Here is a 14,787-nt window from a genome sequence, read left to right as displayed (position 1 = left end):
GAGGGTTCTTGGATCTCATGCAAGAAAGAATTCAAGGAGAGTCCATAAAGTGAAAGCAAGTTTATTAAGAAAGTAAAGGAATAAGGCCGGGCGCGGTGGCTCAAGCCTGTAACCCCAGCACTTTGGGAGGCCGAGACAGGCGGATCACGAGGTCAGGAGATCGAGACCATCCTGGCTAACACGGTGAAACCCCGTCTCTACTAAAAAATACAAAAAACTAGCCGGGCGAGGTGGCGGGCGCCTGTAGTCCCAGCTACTCGGGAGGCTGAGGCAGGAGGATGGCGAGAACCCGGGAGGTGGAGCTTGCAGTGAGCTGAGATCCGGCCACTGCACCCCAGCCTGGGTGACAGAGCAAGACTCTGTCTCAAAAAAAAATAAAAAATAAAAAAATAAAGGAATAAAAGAATAGCTACTCCATAGACAGAGCAACTGGTTGCCCATTTTTATGGTTATTTCTTGTTTATATGCTAAACAAGGGGTGGATTATTCATGCCTCCCCTTTTTAGGCCATATCTTGTAACTTCGTGACTTTGCCATGGCATTTGTAAACTGTCGTGGTGTTGGTGGGAGTGTAGCAGTGAGGATGACCAGAGGACACTCACGGCCATTTTGGCTTTGTGGGTTTTAGCCAGCTTCTTCACTGCAACCTGCTTTATCAGCAAGGTCTTTATGACCTGTATCTTGTATCAACCTCCTGTCTCATCCTGTGACTTAAAATGCCTTAACCGTCTGGGAATGCAGCCCAGTAGGTCTCAGCCTCATTTTACCCAACCCCTATTCAATATGGAGTTGCTGTGGTTTGAATGTCTCTGACAATACCATAAAGATAAAAATCATCAAATTTAATAATATAAAATTGAAAATCTCTAAATAAAAGACACTATAAACAGAGACAGAAAGTGAAGTGGGAAAAAAATATTTGCTGCCTATATTAGTTTTAAAAGCCCTACTCTATAGGAGGTTCCCCCACTACTCTAAGAAAAAGATGATTACCCTACTGAACAAAGGCTATGAATTGGCAATTCAGACACACAAAAAAGGAAAAATAACCAAAGATATTGATTGTTCATAATGATTTTAAAATATTAAAATTAATGACAGATATATTTCTGTCATCATAAGAAATATTTCTATCATAAGGTAACTGGACAAAGGCACTAAGGTTTATAGATAAGTCTGCTCATTTTAGCGTTGTTTATAATAGCTAAAAAATTTGAAAAATTTAGGCCGGGCGCGGTGGCTCAAGCCTGTAATCCCAGCACTTTGGGAGGCCGAGGCGGGTGGATCACGAGGTCAGGAGATCGAGACCATCCTGGCTAACATGGTGAAACCCCGTCGCTACTAAAAATACAAAAAACTAGCCGGGCGTGGTGGCGGGCGCCTGTAGTCCCAGCTACTCGGAGGCTGAGGCAGGAGAATGGCGTGAACCTGGGAGGCGGAGCTTGCAGTGAGCCGAGATCGCGCCACTGCACTCCAGCCTGGGTGACACAGCGCGAGACTCCGTCTCAAAAAAAAAAAAAATTGAAAAATTTAAGTGTCTATCAATAGAAGATTAGTTAAATTATCTTACAGGCATGTAATGGAGAAGACTGCAGTCTTTTTTTTTTTTAAATGAGGCAAATCTATTTTTACTTGGATGGCAAGATGTCCACAATCATAGTGGTAAGTATAGAGAGGAGGAGGAGTTAGACAACAATATATGTTATCTGAATTTATTTATAGAACTATGTATTTTAACATATTTATATGCTTGACATTCTGCAAGGATATGAACTAAACAGTTAAAAGTAGTTATTTCTTAGGCAGGATTATGGGGTGACCTTTTCACTTTCTACTTTACATACTTCAGTATTAACTTTTTCTACAACCATATATTGCTTTTATAATCAGGAAACTCAATAGAGATTTCTATTAACAAAAAAAAAAGAAAAAAGAAAAAATGTTTTGAAGAATGTGGGACTTAGCATCTCTGTAAGTGAAAAGTGGCCACTATTGTCATTAGAAGCTAATTACTTTGCCTCTGCTTTCTCTGTGTCATCCTTATTGCTTCTCTATCTCTTCTAATACTTATTTCAGCTTCCCCACCCCCAGCTATGGCAAATAGCTACCACAGGACAGACACATCAGATGCAATTTTCACAGTTGTGACTCTTCAAACCATCCCAGTTCAGGATATGGCACTCTGCAGGGCTGATTTCAGTTTCATATGTGCTGCCTTTTAATTTGGAAAGAGCAAAGTCTGAGAAAAATATAAACCAGCGTTAAGGATTTACAGTGATAGTTGTACACTTAAACAGGTAATCAGCTGAGAGATCCTTCCCTTAATGAACTTACCAATACTGGAAATAAAACCACTATCAACTCTGAGAGCTCAGTTGCTAAAATATGTAGAAATTCTAATCACAGGCACAGCAGTCTTGATGTGGAATATGGATAAGATGGTAGAAAACTAGCTGTTTGGGCACTGTGTTGGTATCCCTAAAATGTTTGGGATTCCAGCAAACCTGTAGAGCACCTTACCATGGCATACGTACCATGCCCTAGTGGCTGTTTCATTCCTATTCAACCTCCAGCTCTAAGTCCATATGTTTCTGATTCATTGACAGTTCATTGTAATCATTTTTCCAAGAGCCATTGAAATTCAAGAAATCTTTAATTTTAAAAGCACACTTTTGAGGGAAGCTGTTCAATGCTAAACTAATTTGAAAAGCTCTAAGATTTAAGTCAGCACATAGGTCCAAACCACTAATTTTTCAATAAGCTTCATTCTTGGCAAATGATGGTCAGCCTCCCTCTCCAAGCTCGTGCAGTTTAGCCCTGAGGTCTGGGAATGCTGGCAGAGAGATTGAAGGAAAGAATGTTATGAGTTGTTTCTGGCCAGGGCTCCGAAATACTTCTTAGAAAAGGCTCTAACTACCCCTGAGCATTACCTTCCCGCCACTACGTTGTTCTCAAAATCAATTTTTATCTTTAATATTATCTCCCACAGGTTGGAATCAGGAGGTAGTAATCCTACAACCAGTGATTCTTACGGTGACCGGGCTTCAGCAAGAGCCCGTCGGGAGGCCCGGGAGGCCCGTCTAGCCACCCTGACCAGTCGTGTAGAAGAAGACAGCAACAGAGATTATAAAAAAGTAGGGTCTTTATTCAATTTTCTGGTTCTTGGGTGACATGTAAACCTCTCAGCCTTCCTCCACCACACCCAGAAAAATTCCCATAGCTCTGAATAAACAGAAGAAAAGGCACTTAAGTAATAATAATTCCTTGCAGTTTTCTGGGTTTACTTCACCTCTCCAAAAAGCTAGATAAAGACCCCTTCATATATTGAGGTGTTTTGTTTTTTGTTTTTTGTTTTTTGTTTTTTTTGAGACAAGGTCTCATTGTTATCCAGGCTGAAGTGCAGTGGTGCCATCATAGCTAACTGCCCTCTCAAACTCCTGGATTCATAGGGTCCTCCTACCATAGCCTCCCACGTAGCTAGAACTATAGCCATGCCACCACACACGGCTACATTTTTTATTTTTTATGGAGATTGGGTCTCACTATATTGCCCAGACTGGTCTTGAATTCCTGGCCACAAGCAATCTTCCCACCTCAGCATCCCAAAGTGCTGGGATTACAGACGTGAGCCACCATGCCCAGCCATATATTGCTTTTAGTACAGTAAGTATATAGTTCGAATCACATATTTAGAAGTGTAGGGAAAAGTAAGAAATTAAGAATATAAAAAGGGTGAAAAACCTAACTCTGTCTCTCTGAGCCCCTGAGAATCATTTGGTAGACTGTTATTTTTAACAAACATATGCTTCTAATAAGGTCCTGTGAATATCAACTAAATACTACTTTGTGTTAGTAAAAAAAAAAAGAAAAAATCATCATCATTGAAAAGCTCTAAGATTTAAGTCATCACTTTACAGTTTATTTCCTTTATTCTTGTAGAATAGTACCTAGCTCCAAGAGTAGACTTAAAAACTTTCCCTTTCAGGTGTTTGAGATACCAGAAAAAAATATTTTTGTAAAGAAAATATTTAGGATGGGCATGGTGGTTCATGCCTGTAATCTCAGCACATTGGGAGGGTGAGGTGGGATGATCACTTGAGCCCAGGAGTTCGAGACCAGCCTGGGCAACATAGTGAGTCCCCCATCTCTACAAAAAATAGAAAAATTAGCTGGGCCTGGTGGCTCATAGTAGTCCCAGCTACTCAGGAGGCTAAGGTAGGAGGATTGCTTGAGCCTGGGAGTTCAAGGCTGCAGTGAGGGGTGATCGTGCTACTGCACTCCACCCTGGATGACAGAGCAATACCCTGTCTCAAAAGGGAATAAAGAGTGCTTATTCTGTTAACATTTTGTTAAACAGAACTTGACTAAAATCAATATACACAGTAGGCTAGTTCCAAAAAAAAAATTCTGTTTCTCATTGCTCTTTTAAGCAATGAAAATGTCCCATGGGATAAAATGTAATGACTGTTTTTTCCCCCAAAGATTAACATTATTGAAGTTGGAGCATCATCATTCTCTTTCTGTTCATCACTTTGAAAAAGCAAGAGACTAGTTGGCTGAATGTACTCTGCTCCCTACTTCCTTCATCTTCTCTATCTACCATATAGTGGTGGCTTGGGGCACAGAGCCCTGGGCATTCTCGTGTGATGAAATGGTGTGAGTTCTAACATGAACCCTGATCCTCTTTTTCCCCCTCCTCTAGCTCTATGAGAGTGCTCTGACTGAAAACCAAAAACTGAAAACAAAACTTCAGGAAGCCCAGCTAGAGCTAGCAGATATAAAATCCAAGCTTGAGAAGGTGACCCAGGTAAGAGGGAAGAAGAAGAAAAAAGATGGAAACCAAGGGTTGATGTAAGGAAGCAAACTGGACTAGGGATCTAAGGGATAAGAAGCAAGATAGAGTCAAGATCGGGCCTTCTCGTGGGCGATGAGATGGAAGCTTCTTCGATTCTATTTTGATTTTAGGTTTCAATCAGTGAACTTAAAATGGAAAACTGATAATTCAGTGAACAATTCCTGATGGTCTGAATGCTAATAATTAATACTATGGATCATCATCTACTTATTTATTAGTAGAAAAGCATAAACCAGCACTACAAAGCTAGTCCTAGACAGTTCCTCTTGTCCTGTTCATTATGTTTCAGTTCAGTTTATCTACACTTCACCTCTTGGAGAGAGATAAGCAAGACACTATTAAACCTAGGGCAGAGAGGTAATAAATTAAACCTAGAGAAGTAAGTGGTTTGCTTAGGCCATATAACAAATCAAGGGCAAAGGTGGTGCCACAACAGAGGATTAAGTCCCAAAGCAAAGATTCTGTAGCATATGTTATCTCCCCAAGCCATCACTCTTTTTCAGCCTACAAATAAGGAATATTAGTGGCAGAAAGACTGATAAACTATTTCCTCTCACTGCTAGGTTTGATTTAATTAGATGATGCTTTAGAGGATGCTGGAGGTAATAACCTCATCACCAGTGAAACAAACTCTGTAGCTGAAAGCTAAATCAAGCACTACCTTAGGTTATTGCTGAGTTATCAGGAAACCTATTGAGTTATTTCCCTTCTAGAATGCCTGGGGACTTAGAATTTCGAAAGCTGAACTGAAGTAAAAATGACTCTTTACCAGGAACGCTTGAAATGAAAACCAGAGGTGGCTAGTCATTCTGGCAATATGATTGACTATCCAAAAGCAAAGACTAAAATGCTAGGGTTGTACGGTACCAAATACATGGAGTTTGGAGGGCAGGGGTGTTGATTACCCTCTAAACATCCTATTGTAACCCCTCTGGAATTGGATGAGCAGGAGGGTGCCAACACTTGGAAGACGGCCCTACAGAGCTGTGTAGGACTCCAGCAGGACAGCCAGGGCCCTCACTTTCTGGAGAAGGGCTTGCCCAGGTGCAAAATGTGAACTGCCTGTCAGTTTAGAAGAGCCACCCCCTTTTCCCTGATTGTAGTAGCCCAACATGGCTCTACTGGGAATTTCTGAGACTTACTGCAACACAGATAGATAATAACTAGGCTTAAAGTGATTTTGTGGAATAAGAAAAGTAGGTTTCTAAATCTAAAAGAGAAAAATATACACATAGCTATAGCCCTGCCATAGGGCAGGGGGTTAGACTGAATAAATCTTAAGGTCTCTTCTCACTCCAACATTATTGAGCCAGGCAAAAAAAAAAAAAAAAAAAAAAAGTCTCATTCACAGTAGACCCTCAGAAGAAATCTCGGGCTAATTTTTTATTCTGAATGGCACCACATATTGGCAGTGGTTTATAAATACAGATCTTACGCTGGTTCTCATCAGTTATTACTAGGATTGTTTTACAGAAAATTAAGGAGCAGTCATGTGAGGAACCACAGGAAGAGCAGTTTCACCTGCTCCCCACTCTTCTCAGCGGAAGCTTATGACAGCATATGTCTTGACCTTTAGGGGTTCTCAGCGTTTCCACCAGCCCGTGCCTTAGAACAGTGAGCAGTCTAACAAGCTGCTGACATTGACTTGCACAGAGAGCACTGAATGTAAAATCAACCTTTCCAGTTGCTGGGAAAAAGCATTTACTCTCCGGCCAACTGCTTTGCTGGGTGTGTCAAAATATACTTAGTTTTGCCAAATACCAGTTATTGAAATTCAGAAGAAATGGTGCTGCTACAAACCAAGTCTCTGATGTTTACCAAAAATGGAGTTGTTTGGCAGGACAGTGGAGGGAGGGCTTCTCAGCCTCACACATTTGTATGGAGACAGTTACCACATGAACATACACAATATTTCTACATAAAAGATTCACCCCAACTCTAAGGGAGTCAAAATTAAAAACAGAACAAACAAAAAAACTAGTTCTTTGTGTATATAAACCTTGAAAATCATGAAATCATCACAACTTCTACAACTCCTCAGGCTTAGGAAGAAAGACTTATGAGGATATGAACAAGCTGTAGGATAGGATCTATTTTTGCATTTTTTTATTTTCCTTCTGCTTCATAGTAGATGCAGGATAAAGGCATACAGCCATGCCCTTCCAAACAGAAGGCGAAAGCCCAGGACAGGAGCCAGAATTCTGAGTTTCTCTGTTAGTTCTGGCCATTCCTTAATTTTTTTTAAAAAAAAAGAAACTGCTGCAAGAAGACCAGCATAATTTCTATATTTATTTAAATGTTGTCTCTGCATGACACTAAGCAAAATAAAAATAATCACCCACCAGTTATTAAATGTCTACTGAATGTAAGAAATTCTGGTGAGTTCTATGACCCTAAGACCAAAAGGGACTTAAGGAGTTTTTTATTCCCCTTTTAAAGAAGGATCATTATCTGAGGTTATTCTGGTTTTTTTGCCATGAGGCTAAATCTTTTCAGCCCCTCTGCAAAATTTAAGTCAAAGATGATCTAAAATAAACATTCTAAATCTTTTATTCAAATAAAATTACCTTATCTGGAAGCCCATTATATAAGACAGATAAAAGTGGACTACCTCAGTTCAAAGCAGGGCAGATGCCATGAATGGACTCCTAACAACCCCTGAAAGCCCACCCACATATGAAAACTGCTGCTCTAAAAGAAAAATGGTATCAATTCCCAAAACAGAAAGAAGAGGGGAAAGGGGATTATTTAGGCAAGTGCCATTGGCCTTAGACTTTCACCCTCAGAAGTTGCCAGCCTTTTAAAGAAAAACCTTTTTTTAAAAAAATTTCCTCTGGATTGTGATATTACTCATAGAATGAAGAGAGGAGAAGAATGGTGAGATGTAAAATTGTAATTAGCATCGAAGACCTAGAGAGAGAAAGAGAGATTGTGTGTTGTAAGTAATGTCTTTGTAATTTCAGGGAATACTACTACTGCCTTCCCCTCCCCAGAGGGAATCCTGCAAACTTCAGAGAGGTGATAATGTTAGGCCTAGAGATCTATCAGAACCTGTTTGCTGGGGGTCCCTGCTATAGGGGAAGTCCAAAGTTTTACTGTTTATTTCTAGATGTCCAGTAGTGAAGCTGAACTAGACTAGGCGTTCTATTGGCCCTGAGACAACTTAAATAACAACTGTTTTCCTTCCATTTGCACCAGCAGAAACAAGAAAAGACCTCTGACCGATCATCAGTGCTGGAGATGGAGAAACGGGTATGTGCATGTCTGTTTCCCCCCCACACCCCGTTTCATCTCTTCTTTCTGACTCTCTCCTACTTTGTTGTTCATGCCAATGGAAAAAGTCCATCTTAAGAAGGAGGGAGTTCTGCCACATTCCATTCCCAGCTTGATGATAAATTCTTTTTGTCTGACTCTAGGCAGTAATTTGATTGCTAGTCCTTTTGATTTCCTCAGATGGTCAGTACTTTCCACATATTTAGCCTTAGGGTGGGAAGGGTCCTTGGAAGGTCATATCATACACTGTTCTGACTGTGGGCAGAACTGCATACACACACAACCCATAAAATTTTGGTTTACTGTAAATTATTGCATACACACACACACACACACACACACAAGTCCAAGGTCTCTTCACCCTTTTCATCACCTTGAACAGAAAGGAAGCTTTCAGTGGGACCCTCTGCCATTTAGGTCTTACGACTTGAAACATGAGCCAACACAGTCTTTCACTCATTTTGACTGAGGGGAGGATTTCTGGTTCAATTACTGATCTCCTCCCAACTGTACTCAGAATATTATTCTGGGATTTTACATTCTTGGATTGGGAAAATTCAATTAGATTTATTGAGGGACTCTAGCTTTGATTTGGCCCTAGAGATATAATATGTTCCCATCTGTCCTGTTGTTTTCTGTTTAATTTGGAAAGCAGCTAAATTTTACATTTTATTCCTTTGGCCTGTAACCAAACCTCCTTGGTATCCCATCTGATCAAAAACTCCTCATTGGGGTTAGGCTAAACCAAGAGACAGTTGCTGGGAAAGAGAAATGGAGTGGGAGAGGAGCAACTACAGGGGGAGGGAAGAAACTAGAGGGAGAGATGCTGTTTCTTAGACAATGATGTCTACTTCCTGGCTCACCATCTGCTCTCCATCATGAAAGAAGCAGTTTCCCTAGAATTTAGGGAGAGCATTACTGAAGATAATGATGTCTTTTGATCATAGAGAGCAAGGGCCCTAGTCACTTGCAGACATTTGAAATTCTATGAAATCTTCAACCTGCACAGAGTAACTGAATGTCCTGGTCTGTTTGCATACTAGCAAGTTGCTTCTCCATGTATCTACTGAGTTTATGATAGGAGATTTAGATAATGTCATTTTTATCAGTGAGGTAGCTCCATCTCACAAATGGCAGGATCAGATAGTGCTCAGATCTCCTGCGTAAGGTTTGCCTGAGTCAGTAGACAAACCTTTGACCATGAATCTGCTGATCACACAGCAGCTGGGAGGCAGCATTTTTACTCCCTTCTGAATTCAATAAATGTTCAACAGTCTCATTGTTCCAAAACAGGAGAGGCGAGCCTTGGAGCGCAAAATGTCAGAAATGGAGGAAGAAATGAAGGTATGAAAAGATTTTCTTTCTCTTTGTATGCCTATTCTCTGAATGCCTGCCAAGACTCGATATTTGAGCATAGGCCTGCCCCCTCCAGATTTCACTACAAACGCAATACCTGCAAGAAGAAATGATGTGTAAAAAAGTGAGCATCTCTCTTCAGCCATTTTGTAGGCTCTCTCAGCTCACACAACATCCATTGAGGCCACCTTAAAGGCGTTCTAGGAAAAAATGCTGCCTTTGTTTAAGGAGAGATCTTGGCAGGCTTGAAACAAACTTGAGTTGAACTTTTAAGGCTTTTCAAGCAGTATCTTTGCCCTCTAGAGGAGAAATGAGAAGACTAGAACAAGTTCTCCAGCTCTGGGAACCTCCCATTAGGTGTCTGGGGAAGCCTGAGCATGGCCATAAGCTTTCCTCCCTGGTGCCCCTCCCAGCCCATCCCTTTGCTGGGAAGAACACAGTTTGAATCATTCTGCAACAGAATAAAAATGTATTCACATATTGATTTCCTGCCCCAGTCCATTTCCTCTGAAATATTCAGGGATGCTTGGCACTCTCCCACTGGAGTAAGCTCATGCCACAAGATACACCTCACAACTCACTACTTTCCTTTCTCTCCTCACCATGACCTGCAGTGACCATCACCTCTATTAGCCACTTTAATGGACAACTGCCATCCTGGGCAGTTTTGAGTGCTAAGAACTGGAAATCTACCCAAAGGAGTCAATTTGCTGCCATGGGAGGCAGTGAGGCAGTGGGAGGGGAGGAGGGTGAAAGGGGGAAGATGGATACAGAGCTGCAGGGAATATAGAGCTGGTCAGGGTAGCCACCTGGAGATGATTTTGAAACATCTGATTCCTGCAATGCATGATGCCACATGCCCATAATCACTTAGCACTTGCTCAGCATTTTTCTTTCTTCAGGCATCTTATTTTACCAGATACATGATGCCAAGCATTCATTTGGTGAGACATGTTTCTTCAGCTGGGAAGCTGAAGCACTGGGATAGTATTAGGCAGATCCCCAAATGTCTTTCTATGATCAAGCATCCCTAGTATGCAATTTGGGAGAGACGTTTATTGTTCCAGTGGCCTAAATGGATTGGTTATTTGTTGGAAAAAAAAAAAACTTTTTAAGATCCGTTGAGGTTTTAGTTTACACCAGATCCAGTGCTCATAATCAATCCTGTTACTCTATAATTCCAGAATGAAGGAGAAATCTTGAGCCTTGCCCCTGCATTTCCTACCACTATCCCAAGGCTGTAACTATAACATTCACATAGAATTATAAGCAATATCTGCTTGTATCTCAAACATTTTAAATCTTCCAAGTTGATTCAAAGCAGCAAGAAATAGAAATCGTAAGTAATTGATTCTCCTGAAATGGTGGAACAGTATGCCCTAGCACCTAAACTTCTCCATCTTGTGATTTTTTTCAAACACACCTTACTACCACACAGAAGTATTCTCTCCCACTTAGAGCAGTGACTTATTAGAGATAACCAGTTCTTTTAATTTTTGAGATGGAGTCTCGCTATGTTGCCCTGGACTTGAACTCCTGGGCTCAAACGATCCTCCCATCTCATCCTGCCGAGTAGCTGGGACTACAGGCACATGCCGCCACACCCAGCTGAGCTAACCGTTTCTTCACGAGTGAATATCCACAGCTCCTTGTTGCATGGAGGCTTCTCCATTTTTGAAACCTCCTGAGTTATACCATCTGTACTCTGCTGTTAGGCAGCTGTCAGTGTTGCTTATTAAGAAATGGCCTAAATGCTGATCTAGAGCATGTAATTGAGGCCAAAGCTAGAGCCTTCCAAGGAGTACCTGGGAGCCCAAAGCCAGCCTCCACCCACCAGTCATGGGGCTCTGTGTCACATCCAAGCAGACCCACACACAATAATCCAGAAAGTGGTCAAATTAGAGAAATTGAGGCCCTTTCTTATTTCTGTTCCAATTCTAAATTGGGAATTATGGAAGCCCCTTCAGTGGTTCTAGTTGCTCTCAATTCTGTAGGTTGAGATAGGCTTACATTTTTTCTCTGTCTCTTTATATTATCAGTCTATGATTTCCTCAACTAGATCATGAGTTACTTCGTTTCCTCAAGAGATTATAACATATGAAAGTGTTTGCTTTCCCCAGCCATAAGCCATTTGCCAGCAACTCTAAAATCAAGTGGAGCCAGATCATGAATGTTTAGTCCCCAAACCAATAGGTAAGCTGTTTTGAGACTGATTTTTTTTCCTTTTTATTTTTATTTTATTTTATTTTATTTTTTTTTTGAGATGGAGCCTCACTCTGTAACCCAAACCTGAGTGCAGTGGCTCAGTGTTGGCTTACTGCAACCTTTGCCTCTAGGCAGATTCAATTGCTCAAGCAATTCTCCTGTCTCAGCCTCCCAAGGAGCTGGGACTAGAGGTGTGTGCCACCACACCCAGTTAATTTTTTTGTATTTTTAGTAGAGACAGGGTTTTACCATGTTGCCCTGTGTGGTCTCGAACTGCTGAGCTCAGGTGATCCACCTGCCTTGGCCTCCCAAAGTGCTGTGATTACAGGCGTGAGCCACCATGCCCAGCCAAGACTGACTTTTTTTTTAGTTAAAACATTCACTGATTCAGTCAGTCAGTGTCCATTATTCTCCATTATCCATTACAGAGCCAAATGAAGAAGAAATGCCTGTAAACTCTAAAGCCCCTAAACACTGCTCAAATCAAAGCCCAATGCCAGATTTGCAGCTCATCCAGCACCCCCTAGAGGACTAAGGGGGAGAAGCATCTGTGCCTTTGCATTCTCACCAGTTTTATGTTTCTGTCTGTACCTACTTGAAGGCAAAACCTTCAAAGACACAGATATATAAATATAAAATTGGTATCACTGGCCCTAAATGAGTCAAAGAAAATACTTGTTTAGCTATCAAGCTCTTCATTCAGACTATGGTTTATGGTGACCAACATTGCTAGAGTGATTAATGGCCAAAATCTCTCTGTACTAGGCAAACAAAGGTACAGGTGACTTTCTTGCTGAACTGGGACCCAGTAGAGCTTGGGGCCAGTTGGTCATGTTTGTTGCATGTTCATTTTGTACAGATGTTCAAACCTCCTTGGAGCAATCAGTAGGGAACAGTAGAGGGGGCTAATAGCCAGTGAACCCTTAAAAATACAGTAGGTTACTCAAGGAAAGAAAGTGACTTCAGCCCTATTTTTCTAACTCTACCAAATAAAGTACAAAGGCCAGGTGAAATGGGGGAACCATGAGATGGGCTAACCCAGATGTATATGCGGCTCTGTGGTTATGAGGTGTGTTGTATCTTTCTTGACTTTTATTGGAAAGGTAAGTATTTATGAATTCTTGTCAGGAGAAACTCCACCCAGATCCTCGATTGGAGTAGGATTATATGCCAACTTCTGACAGGTGTGCATGTCAGTGTGAGCTGTGCCAGGCCTGCACCTGGTCTTGGCCCACATCAGATGTGATTACTTCTCTACTGCATCCTCCATTCAGCATCAGCCTCCTTGTCAGATCTCCCCTTCCTTTCCTAGGTCCTTGCATGAGAGGGACCCAGCAACAAATTCCCTTTTAGATTGATCCTGGAATTTTTATTTTTATTTGGAAAGATGACTAGCTGACGCTGCTCCTTAGCCCTGCCCTTGCCCATTCTGTGCTGGGCCCTGCCCCTTCTCCTCTCCTCCTTGCCTTGCCTTGTTTTCAATACTGCTTCCCATAGAACATTCCACCAGATTGTTTCCTGCCTCTCTCCCTCATGCTTGATAACTTCCAAAGTCTTTCACCTTGATCTGCTTATACTCACTTGTTAAATTGAGTCACTTTCATCATTCATGTCTTTAATGTTATTCCCTGGGAGGCAAGTACCACTTCATACAATGACAATTGTTTGACAATGATTATATTGAAAGCTTTGTTCCAGTGTCAACATCAAAGAAGGGTGAGAGCCAGGGACTTTCCATTGGTTTTTAAATTTGGTCCCTGCCCATTGCTTTAATCTTTTCCATATGCTGTACCATGATCTCCCTCCTCTATCCTCACCATGGCCAAGATGCTTACAGTGAGCAAAGAAGATTGCCCAGTCCTCACCCTCCAATGGCTACATGAGACAGTTTGGCTAGCCTACCTTTATTCCAAGGTGGTCATTCTTTCTCTTTGGGAAAAGAGAGATTCAGCAGTTTGTCTCTGCTTGTTTTTCCTTTTCACTGTTTTTCCCCTTCATGCTACCTTTCATTTTCTTGCTTCTTCACTCCCAAACAACTATAACTCCACTAATCTTTCATTTCTATCCTTCCCATCATATAGATATGAGAGACTTTTCTCTGATACCTGGCCACCTTTCTGTAGTCATTATAACCCACAGGATTGTCCATCCTCATACATGAAACCCTATTTGCATAAAAAATCATTATTCTCCTCCCAAAGAGTTGATGGTCTCAGTTTCGGGACAGTGCAGATGACTACTTAGGAAGGACGGTAGCAGAGTCGGCAGGCCTTTGATATAATTCCATTTATTAAAGTCTTTAAATGTCTTATGGAATATGGGGTATCAGGAAGAATGTCTGTGGACTGGTTATTCTGTTCCACTTGCAACACTGACAGACAGACAGGGCTGGACTAGCACATTGGTCCAACTAGTTTCATTATCATTGGACATTTATGATTTCTCCAGCTTTTTTGCACAGCTATAATTTCCAGAGTATGAGTCTGTTTATGAACACCTTTAAGCAGCTCCCAAACTGCTTGAACTGAGACAAAGAAAGCACAGTTAGCTGTGAATTTAGTGATGCATATAATCATATAGCAGGTCAGAGACAGGTTAGCAGTTATTGGATCCTGAAACAATCTCTCTGGACTGCAGAGGAAAACTAGCAGGGTTAATGAAGCTTCCTACAAAGCAGGTTAGAGGACGATCCAGAGAGCTGACAGTTCTTTCTTATTTGGGTATGTGTCACTTTAACCTTCTAAACAGTACATGCCCTGGCCAAAAAAAAAAAAAAATGCTTAAATAATAGGCCTCTCTTTTATTTTCCTTGTTTTATTTTTTTAAAATAAATGAGGCCAAGTGCAGTGGCCCACACCTGTAATCCTAGCACTTTGGGAGGCTAAGGCAGGAGGATTGCTTGACCTCAGGAATTTGGGACCAGCTTGGGCTACATGGCGAACTCCTGTCTCTACAAAAAATATAAAAATTAGCCACGTATGGTGGTGCATGCCTGTAGTCCCAGCTACTTTAGGAGGCTGAGGTGGGAAGATGGCTTAAGCCTGGGAGGCAGATGTTTCAGTTTTGTGCCACTGCACTCCAGCTGATGTGACAGAGTC

At 41.4% G+C, this 14,787-nt stretch overlaps 1 protein-coding gene across 5 annotated transcripts in view; it reads left to right on the top strand.

Moving 5' to 3' along the window:
• The window catches only part of PPP1R12B (protein phosphatase 1 regulatory subunit 12B), a 242,776-nt gene that overhangs the window by 213,895 nt on the left and 14,094 nt on the right, over positions 1–14,787 (top strand). For all 5 annotated transcript variants that reach the window (XM_025384571.1, XM_025384570.1, XM_025384574.1 and 2 more), the window contains 4 exons: positions 2,990–3,134; positions 4,703–4,807; positions 8,054–8,107; positions 9,422–9,472. In XM_025384571.1, the coding sequence (XP_025240356.1) occupies positions 2,990–3,134; positions 4,703–4,807; positions 8,054–8,107; positions 9,422–9,472 (355 nt within the window). The remainder of the gene's footprint in view (positions 1–2,989; positions 3,135–4,702; positions 4,808–8,053; positions 8,108–9,421; positions 9,473–14,787) is intronic.

The sequence above is a fragment of the Theropithecus gelada genome, chromosome 1 (genome assembly GCF_003255815.1).
Source record: "Theropithecus gelada isolate Dixy chromosome 1, Tgel_1.0, whole genome shotgun sequence".
In the NCBI taxonomy this organism is placed as follows: domain Eukaryota; kingdom Metazoa; phylum Chordata; class Mammalia; order Primates; family Cercopithecidae; genus Theropithecus; species Theropithecus gelada.
Note: the sequence above shows the minus strand (reverse complement) of the source record. Positions and strands in the feature narration are given on the sequence as shown.